The following is a 19,244-nucleotide window of genomic DNA, read 5'->3' on the forward strand; positions in this document are numbered from 1 at the left end:
ACAGGGTCTTCAAGAAAAAGCGTGCGTCAGCTTTATTTCCACGAAAGAGAATCGGGTCAAAACAAACTGAAACTGGTTAGTCAGAAGTGAAAACGTGAATTGGCTTTTGATCCCTCGTATAAAGTGTTGTCTTTTCGTCACCATACAATTCTCAATATGCTGATCACCTTCAAAACATTACAGCAAAAGACTTTTAAAATTGAAGTAGACGAAAATGAAACAGTAAGTATTTTTATGGATAGCAGAAAAATAGATAGAGTCCCCTGCCCAGTTGGCGACCCACAAGTGTTACGCGTAAGCCAAATCGCGTATTACGAACAACCTCTAAATTGCCGAGTACAGGAGAAACAAAATCGAAATTCAAAATGGCGGCCAAGCCCACGCTGATAACTATCAAAAATCTTCGTTTTTCAATCAGCTATTGCAGCTCAATAAATCAATGAAATAGTTTGAAATAAAAAGTAAACAAACCTTGAACCTTTTATGAATCCAAATAAATAAAGGTATTCATCTAAAGTGAAGATTACATTTCAAAATAAAACGATTTCCAAACCAACCTAAAGTCAGTGTCTGCCAACTAAAAATGTCTCTGCGGGTTCACTGGCAAGGAGTTACGACTTCAGACTTTAGATTCCAATTCTTGTATAGGCTGCAACTACACTGCCAGATGATCTGTATTACAAAGACTTCCAAGTGGGTCCATAAGTTAAGAAAATCAGATTATCATAGAGCACGGGGGTTTTGTTTTTAAAAACAAACTTCAAAATAAAATTGTTAATGAACTTCTTACTAAAATATCACTTACTTACATGATTTATATATGATATAACACCCCTTTCTTAAATAAATGGCCTCTTAAAGTCTTTTATGTTTGCCGCAAGAAGGGAGAAGCATTTAATTTGACCCCCGGTTTTTTTTCTCTTTTTCTAACAAATTCCCGCGCGTTAATGTAGACACAACTTTAATCCGGGGAAATGAAGCGTTTTCATTGGTCTAAAATCACGGATGGTCACGTGACCAGAATTTTTATCCAGGGAAATGCCGTGGCCGCAATGTTTTGCTTTAGTGAGATTGACCATTTTGTTGTTTAGATTTGAGCGGGCGAAATTTCTGTACAAACCAAAATATGGCTTCGTTGGAATACCGGTTGAAACACTTGTGGACCGGTCCAGTTGGCGACCGAACGTCTTTGAACCCAGAAAAGTCATACAAAAACAAACCTCTGGAGAATTTCTTTTGGTAGTAATCTGCCCTGACCTATTTCCCGTACTGTGTAAAAAAAGTTCTAGAAAAGAACGAGTAGAATCCGAAAGATCCAACTTTGCACGGAAGCACATGAAAAACCTGGATTTTTCGAAAAAAATAAAAAATGGCTACCTGTGGACAAAAAAGCTTCGTAAGAAAAAACGCTTCAACTCCCACTCCAAAAAAATACTTGTCCAAAACGATGAATATGTTAGAAAGCATTTCTGTAAAAATCAGCTCGATACAGTTTTCTTCGTTTGAAATATTGATAAAAAAGTTGACGCAATCAGCTTCGAAATTTGACGTCCAGTCTGCGACCGACCAAACTCAAAAAATGAAAAAGAAGACTCTACGGCCGATGAAATTTATATATGAGTTTACCGTCGGCCGCCCGCATCTCTAAAAAGCACCCGCATGAAAATTTCATTATTTTCAGAATTCATAAATTTTTCATTATTTTCCATATTTCTTTACAACTACAACCTCTATCTTTGTTAAAATCGTCTCTACGCATGTTTACACGGGTAAACAAAGAAGATTTATTACAGAAAATGCTGCCGCCCTCAATCCTACAACTGCAGTGGGCGTCCCGCCCATATATCTGCCAAACCGCCCTGACCGCCATTTTAGTTTTTTGCAAAATCTAGCGCCACTGTAGCAATCGATCTTTATTTTTCGTTCGCAAAAGATGCGAAGGGTTGAAGCGAAGCAAAATTTTTTATTTTGAGAGAGCATGATTGGCAGAAATGGTGGATAAGGTGCTGTTGGGAAAATAATGAATAATGAATAATGAAATCATGCCGCATCTATTTTTGAATAAGTTCACGACGGTAAACTCGTATGTAAATTTCATCGGCCTACATTGCGATTAAAAAATTCCAAACGCGAAGAGAAAAAAACAGACATAAAAAATTCCCGCGTTTTTATCAAATGAAGACTCTCCATAGAACGCCACTTTCAAAACAAAACAAAAACAAACTTTAGAAAAAAATGGCGACTTGAAGAAAAATTCTGAAAAAACATGCCGAAGCGAAGGGAAATGTAAGTGAGCTATTTTAAAACAAAAGAACGAGTGTAAATAAATGTAATACGGGAAAGCTTATGGGTTTTTTTATCATCCTGATCAATTAATACGACCTTACCTGCAAGTAGAGCACTGATTTTTTCTTTCTCGCGATCGGTCGCAGACTGGTACGTCGGTCGGGAACTGGGCACTAGTACCGCTCGCTTCGAAAGTTTTTTATTCTAAGAAGATCGCCTCAAATAAAAAATCAAAACAAACACGAAGAGCATGTTAAAAGTTGTCTAACTGTTGGTCAAAAGGATTTTCAAAAAAGTAAAAAGTAAGTGAAAAATTTGAATCAAAAAATTTCGGTCGCCAACTGGGCAGGGTACTCTACTACTCCCCGGGCCAGGCAGTTAGTCACAATAGGAAATCGAGCTTAAAAAACAACATCAGTCATCTACAGGTTGTATAGACCTTTTTTCAAAGAGGCCACCCTGTTGAATAATTATGTAGTCCAGCAGAAAAACAGTGGTAAAACCATGCATAATTATTACAATATGCATGATACAGTAATTATGCATGGCTCTATCATTGTTTTTATGGCTGGACTACATAATTATTCAACAGGACGTCCTCTTTAAAAAAAGGTCTATTCAAGACAACAAGGATGAGAGTTACCTGAATCAATCAAGTTCAAGATCCCAAGACAATCAAAATTACAGTGTATAGCTGGCGGAACCACGACCCACGTGGTCGTGGCTTCTTCATAAAGACAAAAGACAGATCTGGACTTATTTCGTACTTTCCAGTCTCTTGTTTGTAGTATTTTTGACTTTCTGGTTCTTTGTGAGTCATTTTCTATGTTTTCTAACTTACTGAATCGACTTACCGACAGATCGCCGCCAGTGAGATTCGAACCAACTAAATGCAAAGTTCCGATGTTTTGAAACCCATTGCCTTATCCAACTGTGACACGGATTTATGCCAGGAAAGTGTTTCTGACGGCTATTTATATTATACAAACTGCAGACCAGACTGTATTAAGAGAAAATCACAAAAGAGTACTTTTTTCGAGCTCCAACTCTAACCCTAACTGATAATAACTTAATTCCTAGCCAATCTGATACGTAACCACGCCCATACCCGACTCTACCAGGTCGGCTGCAGGTCCTGACACTATTCCCGCATGCCCGATCCGAAAAATAGATACATGTCTTTTGTCTTTATGAAGAAGCCTTCACCGACCCACGTGCGTTTGCGTAGGGTAAAATGGCGAAATGCGAAAATCGAATTTGGTAAAATTTTTTGAAAATGACCGTACAAGATTTGACTATATCTTTTCATTCCATGAAGAGATTACTTTCAAATAAAAAATATATTGACAATGAATGGGTAAGCTTTCTAGAAGTTCAAACATAAATTGCATAGCTTTTACCAAAAAATAGCACTTTAGGATCAGAAACAGTCAAAAAACAGCTTTTTCCAATTTTCTTCGAGTTACAGGAATTAATTCCTTGTTTGTTTTGATCTGAAATTTTCAGTAGGGGTGGCCAACATGGTTCCCTTGCTCATATCAGAGGGGCCCGAGACGGGGGTAAGATAATTAAAGTTTCTAAGTAAAATCTTAATTATCACCCAAAAAAGTGCCTTTTTTTTTCCATATCTTTTAAATAGATAGTCCCAGCCTTATCCCTCCTTCAGTAAAGCTTCCTATACTTCGTCCTTCAGAAAAACCAAAAATATTTGCCTTTATTGCTTGTTTTCAGTTCCTGTAGCCAATAGTGTGACCCCCTGTATTTCTATTTTATTCTGCGCGGGTTTTTCAATAGAGATGTCACATGACTCAAATCCCGCAGTCTTATTGGACTAGAGAAAGAGAAAGTGAAATCGCGTGATCTGATTGGATGAAAAAAAAGACCGTGAGAACTGGAACCGAATGGAATTCTCTGGAATTCTCATTCTAAAACTTTAATTAGTAGAGGCTTCTTCAATGTTTGGGGAAGGTAAGTCTATAAAAGTTATTTGTTTTTCATTGGAAAAAAGTGTTTAAAAAAGCATTTTTGTGCTCAAAGTTTATTTTTCTTCGCAAATTTTTGTCTTCAATCTGAAATAGATGAACAAGTATTTCACTGATGGTTATGATTTTTTCACAGAACTTAGTAAAACTATTCAGGAACTTGGACCTTTTTACAGAATTTCAAAAAATCTGTTAGTTCTGGAGATATATTGAAAAGTTTAGACATGGGTAGTTCGCGTTCGTGTTTCGCGTTCCCAAACCAAACGCACGTGGAACCTCGATATTCCAGAATTAGAAAAAGCTACACCTGTTACCTTTTTTCTTTAAAGAATCAACAAAGCCATCAACATCAATAAATTCCTCAGAAACTTTTAAAATTATCTGTCATTAAGACTTTCTTGAAGCCGTTCCGAAATTAACCAATCGGGTTTGGTATCGGAATTCCTATGGGAGTTCTTTTCCGAGATTTGTAAAATAGCTAAGTCGGCAAAAAAACTTTTCCCGGGGGTTTGAGGAATAAACAGAACTGTTATTGTTTGTTTTCTATTTAACGGAAAAGGAAAGTGATCGATATTCTTTGACGGAAAAACGTCTGACAGTTTGACGAAACGTGGAAACCTCGAAACAATGCTTTCTTGGACAACCTATCACATAAAAATTACTGAAATTCTATGAAATAAACACAAATTAATTGATAAAAAATGAAATTGAAAACATATCTACATTGGAGCACTAAAAGATAACACTACAACAATCCAATGATAAGAAATTATGTCGCCGTTCAAAACATTAAAAAATATACTCCAAGCCAAGATGTTTATCAAATACACGTTCACAGTATCTCCAGTCAGGGAAAAAAATCACATATTCAAAAGTGTCTTTAGTCAGGAAAACAACCAAAACAATCACACAAGCTTCAAAAGTTTAGAAAATCCTCTGACCTCTTGAATGTAAGAACCAAGCATTAAAGACTTTATTTTGTGGTCACTTGGTAAACAAATCCCATATAACTTGTTCCAGAGGGTATTGTCTATATAAGAGTTTGTATTCCAAAGCAAAGCAAATATTTCTCGTACTGCCCATTTTTCTCCCATCAATTCTTCAACTTGAACGAGTTTCACATCTCAATAGAATTTAATACCATTTTTCCAATCATTGATGAGTGGTAGATCGATTCATAAAAGGAAGTAAAGACTAGGTCAACTCACAGTGTGGATGTAAACCACACTGAAACGACCGCCTTCCATCATGTAATCACGCATCACGCTCGCGAAAGAGCACACACACATTATTAAGGCTTACATGTCATGTACCAGATAAACATGTCATCTCTAGTACATTTTAGATTATTCATTGAAAACAGATTACAACATATTCATTTTTCATGTGTCGATTATTCAATTCCGAATAAAAGACATTCAGGGAAAAAAGAGAGAAACACCTGGGTAACCTAGTTAAAAAAAACGAAAGTAAATGGTAAGACAAAGTAATGAGCCAAGGCAAAACCATATTAGCGTACCACTATGAAAGAAACCGCCTCCAGCGGTCGATAAGAACCACAAAAATTGAGATTTCCAACTTCGCATCATTCTAGCTCATTACATCAAATTTGACTCTATAATGTATATCCAGAAATATCTTGACAATCCCATCGAAATATACTCTCAAACAAAAAGTCCAATATATATTGCTGATTCGATTCACATAGATATCCAATCCCATATCGAAAAGTAATGATGTGTTATTTTCAAAAGAAATGCAGTCTTTTTGAAGACACTCTAGCTGAATTTTGTCCGCCATTTGCAATGTTTTGATTCTGAGATTTTTGACTAGATATCCTGCGCCTTGCTAACCGAGTGCGAAAATTTCATCTTGGGTTATCAAGACAAATGAAAACAAAAACAAACTGCGCGATGTGGTGGCAAATTGCCACTTTAATTTTGCATATCTCTTTTTCTAGTGTAGCTAGAGACCTGAAATTTGGAGGGAGAATTCTTTGATGGTATCAGAATCTTATTATATAAAAATATTTGTAAAATATTTAGTATATTTATGAAAATAACATAAGATATATCTTTTTTTGAAAAAAGAAGACATTGCATTGTTTTATTGTTGTTTTTTGAAGAAAATTAGCTTGGAAAAGGTTGAAATGAGTTAAAAAAGGTGATAGGACCCATTTTCAAGTGGCCTCTGGAAATGGAGGAACAAAAACTTATAAGCAAAGAATAAGTTTTTCTGAAAGGAGAAACCCTAAATGAAAAGAAAATCCATTTCGGCAGAAATATAAACTTTTTTTTGGGACATTTCCATGCTAAAGAAGCAAAAAAGTGAAAAAAAACTACATAAAAATTAAAGAACTTTTTTTTAGCAATTGTGATTTTTGAATTCCTCACCCTTTTTGTGATAAACATACAAAGTTTCAGCCTTCAACTACATTTTCCTCCATTTCCCGTCGGAAAACAATTTGGAAAATATTGCAAAAACGTTCGGCACTTTACCAATTTGCTGTCTAGCCCGAGTCCACAGTGTTATATACCGCTGGAAGGCTAAGATAAGGGGCTTTCTTTTAGTAAAAACCGGAACGCTTTAGCATACATAGAAAAAAGTTTGGAGGGTGCTGGCTTTGAGGGAGAGCAAGGCAGAGGGTATCTGAAGGGTTCCGAAGGGCTATGGGGGCTGTGGAGGGCTGTAGAGGCCTCAATTGGTCTCACCGGCGATTTTTCCTGGTGAGAAAGGGGTGTAGCAGCCTCAATTAAGGAGGTCATTTTTGGCAATTTTTGCTGGCTTTTGACGGCACTTTGAGGAACTTTGAAGGACCCCCAACGGTGTAGGCGTGTACTCTCACATCACCCCTGACCAGTGGGCACCAATCGGACCCCCCGGGACCCCCAGGGGCTGTCCACGGTAGTACCCAAAGGAGGTTATTTTTTGTCGAATTTGTCGAAGATTTCTCGTTGTCTAACTTTGTCGAAGTTAATATGTTTTGTCGAACTTAATCGAATACTCACAATTTTAGCCACTTTTGAAAAGTTTCATTAAAGAATTTAATCGAACTTTTGTCGTTTGATTAAGTTTGACAAAGTTCAATTAGTTTGGTAATCGAACTGTTCGATTAATTACGTCTGGCTTAGAGAGACTTTATTACAATTTTTCTCTGGAAATCAAAAAATTTCCTAAAAATCCAGAATTTTCCGACCCTTAGAGAAACTAATTTAAAACTTTCTGATTTTTCCAAAAGTTAGAGAGACTTTGAAAGGTGAAAAAACTGACCCTTACCGTCCGCACATACCCATCATCTATTTTTGCCTAAGTAAGTGAAAAGTGAAAATACAGGCCAGATATCCAACAGTCCCATGTTTCGACCAATATATTAATAAGATATTAAATTTGACTCTCTTTTGCTCGTATTTCAAACTTTCACTATAACAAAAACTATTTACAAATTATTTTCCTTAACGGGTGTTAAATCGATATTGACATATTTAATTATGTCATAATCAATGCCGTGCATATTTTGTCAGCACTGTGCATTTTTTATAAACATCCTTTTTTATTGGATAAATACCACTAAAATATACAATGAGTAAAATAAATTTATCGCCAGCGAGCACACTTCCGTTTGGTTTGGGAACACGAACTACCGATGTCTAAACTTTTCAATATATCTCAAGAACTAAGAAAAATCATAACCATCAAGGATATACTCATTCATCTATCTAAGATTGAAGACAAAAATTTGTGAAGAAAAACAAACCTTGAGCACAAAGAATGCTTTTTTAAACACTTTTTTCTATCGAAAAACAAATAACTTTTATAATAACGTTCCAGTTCACATGGGTTTTTTTTCATCCAATTAGTGTGCTTTCCACTTTTGCTTTCTCTTGTCCAATAAGACACAGAATTTGAGTCACATGACATCTTTATTGAAAAACCTGCGCAAAATACAATAGAAATAAGATGTCTGCCAGGGGTAATACTACTGGCTACAGGAACTAAAAGTAAACAATTTTAAACCCAAAGTTTTTGGCTTTTCTGAAGGACGAAGGTTATAGGAAGGTTAACTGAAGAAGGCCACCTAAAGGTCTATTATAGTTGTTTGGGAGAATGTGACAATCTATTGACTCATTGAAATTATCTGTTCCCTATTATTAAAATAAAATCCTAATCCTGACCCTTATACTTTGTAGCATGCAGCCAAATCTTTTAGGGTCATTTTCCAAAAACACTTTGCCAAAATTGATTACCCACTTCCCAATACATTTTTGAGGGTGAAATTCAATGCCCCAGTGTGTTGTGCTCCCAAATTTGCAGTCGATTAAAAGTCTTCTTGTAAGATCTGTATATCTACAATTGATTTTATAATTCTGTGTAAATAATATTATTATGTGTTATCTGCAAATAATCTCACTTTAACGCTTTTGAGAAGTTTGGTAATATTGAGTCAATTTGATGTTCATTGAGTCCTAACCTGACTAAGGTAAACCTGAAATCCAACTTCATTGGCTTTGGTTTTAGTCAGTTGGTTCAGAAAAATCCCATTGAAAGAATCCCAACTTTCAGAATGATTCCTTATGAACTAAGAGAAATATTTAAACCAATAATATTATCAGATCTTTGCTAAGCATTAAAATCAAATTGCTAACTTTTGAAAAGTTACAACCATTATAATCTCATAGTTTCTAGAGGGGTCAAGACCCCCCCTTAGGTAAGAGGACCCCCCTTAAGTGCTAATCCCTCTTAGGAAATTCATTTAAAATTAACAGTGCCGGACTGCAACCTTTATTGGAAACAAAAAAAATTGAAATTTCGCATAATTCAAAGAAGATCCCCCTTACCTTATCTATATATTAATAGCGGTGCTTTGTGTGTCTGTGTGTCACCACTTTCGTTTTCGCTTTGTTTGTGTTTTAAAATTATGACTTTTAGTCTCTTGCTCCACAAATTTGTTCTATTGGATTCGCGCCATATGCACACTTTCGATTTCGCAAGCAATGTTTTGTTCTCGATAAGTTTGTTTTGATTGACAGATCGAATAGAGCATGGTTTAGACTTTATTCAGCCTTTGTTTTGAAATTTAAGGCCCATCTACATTTAGTAATTTTAATTTCTGCCCAGCTTTGGCCGATTTTCTTTTCTTTTGTTTGAAATGTTTTCACGAATGTATTTAACGATCGTAATTATTGTCATTCGAATTCTTTTCAAAACAAAACAAGTTTCTTTTATAGAAAAGAACATTTCAAATGTAAATCAAAACTTAAAGTTAAAAGTTTGTCGAACATTAATAACAGCATTCAAAGGGCAATAAAAAGCAAGAGAAGAAAACTAGTCCATCTTTTTCTTTATATTAAAACATTCAAGTGGTTGATACTGTTAAAAACTATGTGTACATCATTTTACATGTTTAATTTCGATAAGTTATGACAAGGGTTTAAAAAACGCAATTTAGAGTTGACTTATTTATCTTTTTAAATCTGATAAGAACAAAGTTCGGAGTTGTACTATTCTTTGTGGCTTTCCTGCTTTTTCCTAAAGAATTGTCATTTATACATTTCATTCCTCTTTACCATGACATTTTCTTAAATTGTCAAAAACTGGACGGCGAGAAAAAGATCTCCGGGGGAGGGTTAGAGTCAAACTTTGAAGATATCTTTTTATTAATTTGATCATTTTTTAAGCCAGCTTCAACATCTAAAGAAAACATATACCAATGAGGTATTTAAAAAGACCCGCCTTAGGTAAGAAGACCCCCCTTACCTGGCAACCCCCCCCCTTAGGAAAGTCATACTTTTAACACCCCCTTGCTTTTGATTCATCAAAAGGGACCATTCAAAAAGTATGCACGCTCGAGAGACGGGAGGGGGGTACTCCCAAAAGCGTACAAGGGGAGGGGGGTCCTTGAGGAGAAGTACGTATGCTCGTAATTTTTCCTAAACTATCTTTTTTGAGAGAAAAACGCAATATTTTCACATCAAAAAATAGTTTTTCCGATTGTTATTTTTCATTTCTCCTTTGGTATTTTTGTTCATCTTATAGATTCTTTTAATTTCTTGAGACTTTGTTATAAATACGATTGGATACCTGCATATTCTACTGTTACAAGAGTTTCAAGTTTCGAATTTGGTTAGGGGGTGTACTAAAAAGCTTACGTACGCTGAAGGGGGGTACACATTAAGCGTACAAAAGCGTGCAAGGGGGAGGGGGAGTTGCCATTTTCGAGCGTACATACTTTTTGAATGGTCCCAAACCCAAGACCCCCACCCTAAATGTAGGAGGAGTAGAAACTATGAATTTGTCCCGGCATTTGGCCATTGCCGGCGTAAAAGTGCTTACTGTACAACTGTATACTGTACTGTAACCCACAATTTTTTGCCGATGCAAATAAATCTAAATTAGAAAGGCAAAAACCTACCATTTTCTTGTTTTTTTATCTTCCAGGTCAAAGTATTGAAGGAAAAGATTCACAGTGAAAGAGGGGATGAATTTCCTATTGAAGGTCAAAAACTGATATACGCAGGTAAGATGGTGGTTTTTGTTGTCACATAACAAACATAACATAACCCCACCCCTTAGAAATGGGGACTTAAAATTTTACTGAATTTAGAAGAGGGGAACTGGTGAACATTTTAAATAAAAAGGGTGGCTTGGAAAAGTCTTTTAGATGGCTTAGAAAGTTTGGCAATTTTCAAAGTGTTTTTCCCATTAATTTTTAAACTTTTCACACCTTCCTGTCGTCTTGATATTTTACATATTTTCAATAGGATTATTTACATATTTAATATCTTAAAACTGCTGAAAACTGAAGCGACCGTAGTGCATTGGTAGAGCATCCGGCTACCATGCGCAAGGTTGTGGGTTTAACCCCCAGCCGGGTCATACCAAAGATTCCCGAAATGGTGCTTGATGCCTCTCTGCTTGATGCTCAGCAATATTTAAGAGAAGTATCAAGGGTAAGTGGAGCAATCCAGGGAGAAAGAGTGGCGTCCTCCCCTACCTTCGGGTAGATAGCTAGTGATCAGGCTCATATTGTACCCTTCTTTTTCATAGCCTTTCATTTAATTACTTCAAGTAAGTAAATAGAGATAAAGAGTTTGTGCCTAAAAGATTGAAAAGAGTTGGGTTGAACTTTAACCCTGGGAAAGGAAGGGTTACTTGCTGCTCAGCAGGATTTTCAGAGAGGAAATTGGGTTTAATAAATGCTAAAAATGGTTCCTTCTTGTTTCTGTAGGTAAAATACTCGAAGATGACAAGCAGATCAAAGAATATAACATTGACACAAATAAAAATTTTGTTGTTGTCATGGCAGTGAAGGTATACATTGATTGATGAGACGATTTTAAATTTTATACACCAAAGTTTAAGTTAGGCTTTTTTTGTACAATAAAAAAAATCAACAGAAAATTCATATCCATAAACTCCCCTCTTGACAAATCTTTATACTTATTTTTTGGCACACTCGGTAGGTATTTGGAAAACTGCCTTAATAAGTATTTATTTGTGTCATCTTGTTTAACCTAATGTTTTTATTACATTTTTAGCCTAAAAAGCCTGCAGCAGATAAGCCAGCAGAGACAGTAAGTCACTCTTCCATTTAACCGTTGCGAAAGATTTAACACCAGAGTTTTTCACAATGGCTCTTTTGTAAAGAAGCAATCACACATCCCTTGAAATAAAATAAAAAAGTATTTAAAATCAACTTTAAAGTTGCCGATTATGAACGCTGACCTTTGGTCTGATCACCTAATGCCCTGAATTTATGTTAAATTTGTTATTGTTGCTTATGTTTTTCTATTATTGATTGATTCTTCTGACAGTGTTACAACTTTTCAGTCTGAAGACGGAAATCTGTAAAAGAAATATATACTTTTTTCTTTTAGTCTGCATCCTCGTCCACTCCAGCAGCCTCCACCACACCCGCTGCAACTACCACAACTACAGCTGCTCCAACTACTGCTCCTGCCAGGTACAGATTGACAATTTTCAAAGTGCTAAGAATTGTCAATATCCCTACTCTCAACTTATCAAAATCTTCCCACATTCAACTGTGAAGTGTATTTATTTATTTTCGTCGAGTTGGATGTTTCTTTCTTAGGGCCATTCAAATGAACGCAAAAGTTTTCCAAATATTTGACACCCTTTGTACGCAGAGTACAACGCAATGAAAGAACTTTTGGTGAACCCCCTCTCCCCTTTCACTGCGTACCTACTAAATGATTAACCCCTTTTTGACAAAATGGACAACACTTCCACTTTCCTGTTTTGTGTGATCGTTAAACAACATAAAAAATATTTTCCAGCTTTACGGTGTATGTTTACCTCCTGGAAATAAATCTAGCGGAAATTGTAACGGAATGGCTACCACTCCACTTCACAATTTTAGATTTATATAAAATAAAAAAATCACTAAAGGTACTCACAGACATTTTCGTTTTAATCTAACCTTTTTCTAATCTTTTTTATATTTTATTCTCTTCTTACCATAAAAGTAAAACTTATTACACCGGAGATAAAACATAACAAAACATTATACATACTACAGTGGAATCCATTCAACTCGAACCTCTATCACTCGAATGTTTCCTTATAGTAGGGGGAAATTCATTCGATTTTTTTATGTCGTGCGACTTTTTTTAGTCAAAGCCCTTGTTATACATTTTTGGAAAGCTAAGGGGTAGAGGAATCAAAATAACATAGGTGCCACTTTTGGACAACTAGGACGGTCTCAGGCAAAAATCGCAAGGTTAAAATTTAATGAAAATTTTAACTTGAGAAAATAGAGACATGTTGTATGTTTTTGGAAAAGGTATTCAAGTATTTACTATCCTTACTTTAAAAACAAATTTATGTTCCCCGCGCGTGTTCGAGTTATGGAGAATCCACTTTTTAACCTTTCTGTTTTTATTATAGTGAGACGACTACAGCTCCTGCATCCGACAGCACAGTAAGAACCTCAGAATCTGCCGAGTCAGCACTTCTTACTGGAACTGCTCTTGATAGCTCAATCACCGAATTGATGTCCCTCGGTTATAGTCGAGAACAAGTGATGAGAGCCTTGAACGCCAGTTACCATAACGCGGACAGAGCAGCAGAATATCTCCTCTCCGTAAGTCATTATTTTTGGTTGTTCTGGGAAGAATCTTTTGATATCTCCTCTCCGTAAGTCATTATTTTTGGTTGTTCTGGGAAGAATCTTTTGATATCTCCTCTCCGTAAGTCATTATTTTTGGTTGTTCTGGGAAGAATCTTTTGATATCTCCTCTCCGTAAGTCATTATTTTTGGTTGTTTTTCGAGCATATAGTTCTGGCAAGAATCTTTTGATCAACGCCACAAATGGGCCATTCCATTTTATATCCATACCACCCCCTGTATGGAAGAACATTTCTAGAGGGCAATCCGAGAAAAATTTCCAGAGGGTATTTTTATATTTTTTCAAGGGGGGGGGGGTAAAAATTTATTCTAAAATTTCCTGGGGTAAATGACTGATTTTAGTTCGTCCACCCTCACTTTAAGGTATGAAAAGATTTTTTCCAAGGGTATTTTTGCAAATTTTGCCAATTTCCAGGGGGTATCCAAACATTTTGAAGAACTTTTTTTTGACTTGAAAAGGTTCGTCCACCCCCTGTATGGTTTTTAATGGAACAGCCCAATAATCTTCGTTAAATCCACAAGTCCTGAAGGAAAAATGAATCAGCAGAGAGATAATTGATGATAATAAAATTGATTAGCTTTAAAAAAAGAATTATCAGAATTTTGCAATTTTTTCAAGTATTACTCGTGGCAACTTTCGTGAAAAGCACATATGGTTCGTTGAATTGTGGAAATAATTTTAGGCCTACAAATTAGGCAAACAAAGTGAAATAAAAGGAGAAAAAAGCAACTGTTTGCCTCTAACCTCGACTTGAACAAAATAGGAAATATTTTTGCTGATTCAGCATCATAGCTTTTTCAAATTGTTGTATTTTTCGACATGGGCTGGTTGCTTTTTTTTTGCTAAATGCTCGAAATTTTAAATTGTCATGAATAGCTGCTACTGTTTAAGCCAAGACCACCCTTTAAGTGAGATAAATATTTCACCGAAAGCAAACTCTTCATCGTTTCCAGGGCAACATCCCAGATGTCGGTGATGATGGTGGCGCAGATCAAACAGCTGTAGAAGGCGGTCCGCAAGAAGGAGGCGCCGATCTCTCTGCATTGGCTGCTTCTGGAGGTATGTATCTCCATTTCTCATTTTCTTTTTGAACAGGGAAGGGGTATCTTTTTTGACTTTATGGGAGACTTTAAAAGCTGGTGAGGTCAGTATGGAGTTCACTTATTCCAATTGTTTTTAATGTTTAGTTAAGTTGTGTAACTTCTGTCATTAGAAAAGTAAACGTTTGAATTCATGATATTCATGATGTAATCTTTGCGCCTAAACAATAGATGTGACGTAACAACTTTGCCACCATTATTGATGGCAAAAAAATTGTCCCGCTAACCTATTTTGTATTGAAACCGGGGGTTTACGAAAAAGAAAGCTTAATATCTTGTGACGTAATATAATAGAATTAAATATCTTTTGGAAATCTATTGCAGATAATTAAAGAATTTCAATGAAAAAGTTTTTTCTTTGGACTTCTGTATTAATCTTTTCTTATTTTTTCCGGGGATCCTTGCTTGGAAAACATCGGGGAACGCATTTGTTTTGCCACCAATAATGGCGGCCAAATGTTTCGATTCGGAGTGTCAATCAACGAAAAGATTACATACGATTACATCATGAATATCATGAATATCTTGAATTGCGTAAGTGATCGCCTCTGTCTCTACAGATTCGAACGTTTGCTTCCACAATGGTGGAAATTACGCAACTTAACAAACATGGAAAACCTCTATAGTCCAACTAAATAGATCCTGTTTTAGAATATCTTTAGGAAATTGTGATGCCATTAATGTCATATTGTATAAGCATCAGGCTTTGTAATATTCAGTCGAACGAAATTTGCGTTTGAATCGATAGATTTATTTGACGATTGACCTGCATTTAATTCAAATTTGTCTATATCCTGATTTATCCTGATTGACTGAGGGCGACAGTAAATCAGCACTTTTACCACTTCAGCAGGTCAAAGTTGCGTGTTTATATCCAAATCGCCTCTGTCACTCCGCCATCCTCAAAAGTGTAAATACATGAACAGGGTTGCTACGTCTGCCAGAAATGTCTAGAATTAGGTTAAAGTCTGGAAATGTCAGGAAAGTCCAGAAAAGTTTGTAATTGGCATACATGATATTTTCAGGTCAAAAATCTGGAAAAATACGACTTTTGAGACTAAAAGTCTGAATTTTGAACTTGGAAAACCTGTAGCAACCCTGTGTTACAACAAAGCTACCGTTTTACCACGTGTGTTCTTTTCTTTTAGATTTATCCTTTTTGACACAGCTACCACAGTTCCAGTTAATGCGTCAACAAATACAACAGAACCCGTCCTCGTTACCGCAACTCTTACAAGAGATCGGGCAAGCAAACCCGCAACTTCTAACTGTAAGTTGCGATGTTTCCTTTGATATGTAGAGGGTGTTTATCTTCTCCTCGTAGAGTGCTCGATAAGTAAATAAAGCGTTACTATAATAAAGAGTTGACACAATATCTTATTGTTATTATTATTGATTGTGTCAACTCCTTATTATAGTTCCCTTTGATATAGAGTGGAGTCTCTTTAACTTAATCCTCTATTGAACTTGAACAAGTTTTATGGTCCCTTCAGTTAACAATGTCTTATAAACCTTACTCCATAAGCCAAAATTTTCTATACTCGAACATATGTGGTCCCCTTGTGTGTTCGAGGTATGGAGACTCAGCTGTAGTGATTTCCGCGAATTTTGTCAAACTTTTTCACAAGAAAGTAATTAACACGGTAATTCGCGATCTAGCCAGTTTCAAACTTTTCTTCACTGACTGAAAAGATAACGCGAAGTTCGGTTTGTTACGGTTAGACAACATTCCGTGTCTCACAGTTTTTCTCACAAAACTCTGAATGTCTCTGCAGTGGAGCGTAGTTACTTTTAGCATTCAATCTAGCTCAACTAAAGTGACATTCCATTTAAAGCATCAATACAATGTTATCTTTCATTTTTAAAAAGAGCACTCCTACGCTTTTGTTTTCTCGGATTTTGTACCAGAAAACTGGAACAAACTGAGACGCAGAATCTCGCTAACCGTAACAGACTGACACACGACAAGTGTCCACTACATACCTTTTGAGAATTTGATAAACCTGATCATCTGTAATATCTGATTTATATCAATTGTATTTTTCAGCTGATCAGTCAAAACCAACAAGCCTTCATAGATTTACTGAATTCAGATGAGTCAGCCCCAGCTTCAGGTGGCGGGGGCGCTCCACAAGTGGGCAATGCACCAGGCGGTGGATTTCAAATACAGGTCACCACTGAAGAAAAAGCCTGCATCGAAAGAGTAAGTTTAGTGGAATACTCAGATGGTTTGAGATATTTGGCATGTGAAATCTTTCTATTGTCTTGAGCAAAACCTCAAAATGTTTTAACTAAATATTTTCCAAAGTCGAGATAAATTACAAGTTTTTGGCTTTTAGTAAGAAAACAATAGAATTTCAACGTAAGAACCGTGTGAGAACCCATTTTCAGAGATTTCAAATTGTGATATCTCGACTTTGGAAAATAGTTACCCAAACATAAATGGAGGTTTTACTCAGGACCGTAGAAGGTTTCTGCAGACTGAATATCTCAAACCATCTGATCGTCCCTTTGATCTTTGTTTTGCTATTTCAGAAAAATTAATCAATCCAGCTCGAGCACCGGGAGCCATTTTTTTTTACTTAATTTGAAAAATCCTTACGTTTATTGTACTCTGCGTTATCTTTTCCGTTCGATTGAAAACTATTAATTTTCTTCAGACAAAAATTGACGTCATTTTATTGACGCTTTCGTAGATAGATATTTAACCTCTTTCGAACCTGTTCAACCCCGTAGCTAATGCTTCATCAGGCACTTGTCCATGTTGATGGGTGTGTTTAGGATCTTTAAGTAAGTCTGCAGTCAGCCCTGGATTGCTCCACTTACCCTTGATCCTTCTCTCAATTGCTGAGTACAAAATCTTACCCCGGGAATGTAGTTAATCCCCGAGAATGTAGGTTTCTAATTTATTAGAAAAAACGCAAATTTCATACCCTCGCATCGCGAAAATTAGTTCCGTGAAAATTAGTTCCCTAAAGGTATCCGCAATGTCGGTTCATGAAATCTTTTTCTTCTTTTTTAGATTGTAGCCATGGGGTTTTCAGAGAACGAAGTTGTTCAAGCATTTTTTGCATGTGATAAAAATGAACAATTGACAGTGAACTTTTTGCTTGAAAGATAAAGTATACAATTATGTGCCTTTTTGTATGCCAATAGGATTTAGTTTAATTTATGACTTGGTAAAATTGATAAAAACAAAATGCTTCGAATTGTCCTGGCATGTAAAAATATTGAGTTTTTTTAAGCTCAGTTGATTATACACTCAACTCTCGCTCTCCAATTCGAATCTCTACTATTCGAATCTTTCTATAATTCGAACTAAAATATTTGTCCCCTCAACTGAAAAGTTTTATAAAATACTCTCTGTAGTACGAATCTTTCTTTGATTTTTGGTTCCTTGAAAATCGAATTAGAGAGAGTTAACTGTAGTTGAAATAATTTTTTTTTGTATACAACAAAATTGCTAGCCAATTTCCTCCTTAAAACCAATATCAGGTAAGTATCAAGTAAATATCAGGTTTTTGTTAATGAATTATTTTTCTTTTCGCTTGCATTAATGATGTTCAAAAGAAAAATATGTAGATGATAATTTTTATTTGACTTCGTGGTATTATCTTTCCCAGTTCCTCTTTCTACATCCCTAAGAAAGTGTCAAATCAGAGTGTGGTTGAAAATATTTTGAAAAGCTTTCAATAGCATGTGGTTTTAGTTTATAAATATGTCATTTTTTGGGGTCCTCTTGAAGGTACATTTTCCACGCCCTCGTTTATTATATTTCGGAAAAATGACCCCCCCTCCCTTTTATTATAGACCTCAGAATACTTATTTTGAAAAAGCTTTCCACTGAAACAAAACTTGACATACATTTCGCTTTTCCGAGTATTTAATTTTAAAACATATTTTCTCACTGTTTGATGACGTCACGATTATTGATTTCCTTATTTTACTGAGCTATTGTCGCGTGTTTGAATCGATATAATACACACTTTATTTATAAGAATGCTGTACTTTGGGTGAGGGTCAAGTATTTCTTAAGAAATAGACGATATCGGCTTAACGTGAAAACTCAGATTTGACCTCCGAGAATTCCCCACAAATTTCACCTTGAACTTTTTTTATGCTTTTAAAACTAAGAGTTAAGGTCTCTATTATTCCTTTCTCAACCAAACGTCAAAATGGCGTCCATCGAACGTCTAAAAGCTCGTATACACGTTTGTTTTTTTTATATAAGAACATCCCAAAATTTTTGAAGCCTTCGGATGTTCTTGACTTTTAGAGTTTCAAGCCTAAAATGTTCTTATTTTCCCCATTTCGTGACTATTTTTGTCAATTTTCCTAAGAAATCGGGTGATTTAGATTCTGCAAAGCCTTAAAATGTTCTTCACCTTTTTCATAATATTTTGACTATCAAATCCTTTTGTTCCTATATAGCTTGTCCTTATAAAAAACGTATAGCGAGAACTTTCAAACACACTTCTTTGTCTTTTTTTAAGGAATTCCATGACAGTGATGTTCTTAGCATATTCTTAATTTTTGTTCAATTTCATCATAAATTTTCTTATAAAGTATATTCTTATGTAGTCCTTACAAAATTTTTTGATCCCAATTTGGACTTAAACTAAACATATCAAGTGTTTTTTTTCAACAAAATAGTAAAAATAGTTCATTGACAAGAAAATGACGCTGAGACATAAGAGCATAGTAAGACTTAATGAGGCCCCCAGCCGTTT

The 19,244-nt window shown here is 35.6% G+C and overlaps 1 protein-coding gene across 1 annotated transcript; it reads left to right on the top strand.

Annotated features, from left to right (window-relative positions):
- Positions 1 to 18: 18 nt before the first annotated feature.
- LOC136812780 (UV excision repair protein RAD23 homolog B-like) lies at positions 19 to 18,109 on the top strand. The gene is made up of 10 exons (XM_067069303.1): positions 19 to 222; positions 10,704 to 10,782; positions 11,494 to 11,576; positions 11,804 to 11,839; positions 12,143 to 12,228; positions 13,173 to 13,368; positions 14,368 to 14,473; positions 15,663 to 15,784; positions 16,562 to 16,717; positions 17,537 to 18,109. Exons 1-10 carry the CDS (start codon positions 157 to 159, stop codon positions 17,633 to 17,635), a joined length of 1,029 nt encoding a protein of 342 aa, XP_066925404.1. The 5' UTR covers positions 19 to 156; the 3' UTR covers positions 17,636 to 18,109.
- The last annotated feature ends 1,135 nt before the right edge of the window (positions 18,110 to 19,244 follow it).

The sequence above is a fragment of the Clytia hemisphaerica genome, unplaced genomic scaffold, assembly GCF_902728285.1.
Source record: "Clytia hemisphaerica strain Z4C2 unplaced genomic scaffold, Clytia hemisphaerica genome assembly, whole genome shotgun sequence".
NCBI lineage: Eukaryota > Metazoa > Cnidaria > Hydrozoa > Leptothecata > Clytiidae > Clytia > Clytia hemisphaerica.

What these genes read in the sequence shown, in the direction of transcription:
- LOC136812780 (XM_067069303.1), top strand. Translation starts at nt 157, where the DNA reads ATGCTGATCACCTTCAAAACATTACAGCAAAAGACTTTTAAAATTGAA. An exon ending in TTGTTGTCATGGCAGTGAAG is followed by an intron (nt 11,577 to 11,803) that starts GTATACATTGAT and finishes TTACATTTTTAG; the next exon opens with CCTAAAAAGCCTGCAGCAGA. An exon ending in CCAACTACTGCTCCTGCCAG is followed by an intron (nt 12,229 to 13,172) that starts GTACAGATTGAC and finishes TTTTTATTATAG; the next exon opens with TGAGACGACTACAGCTCCTG.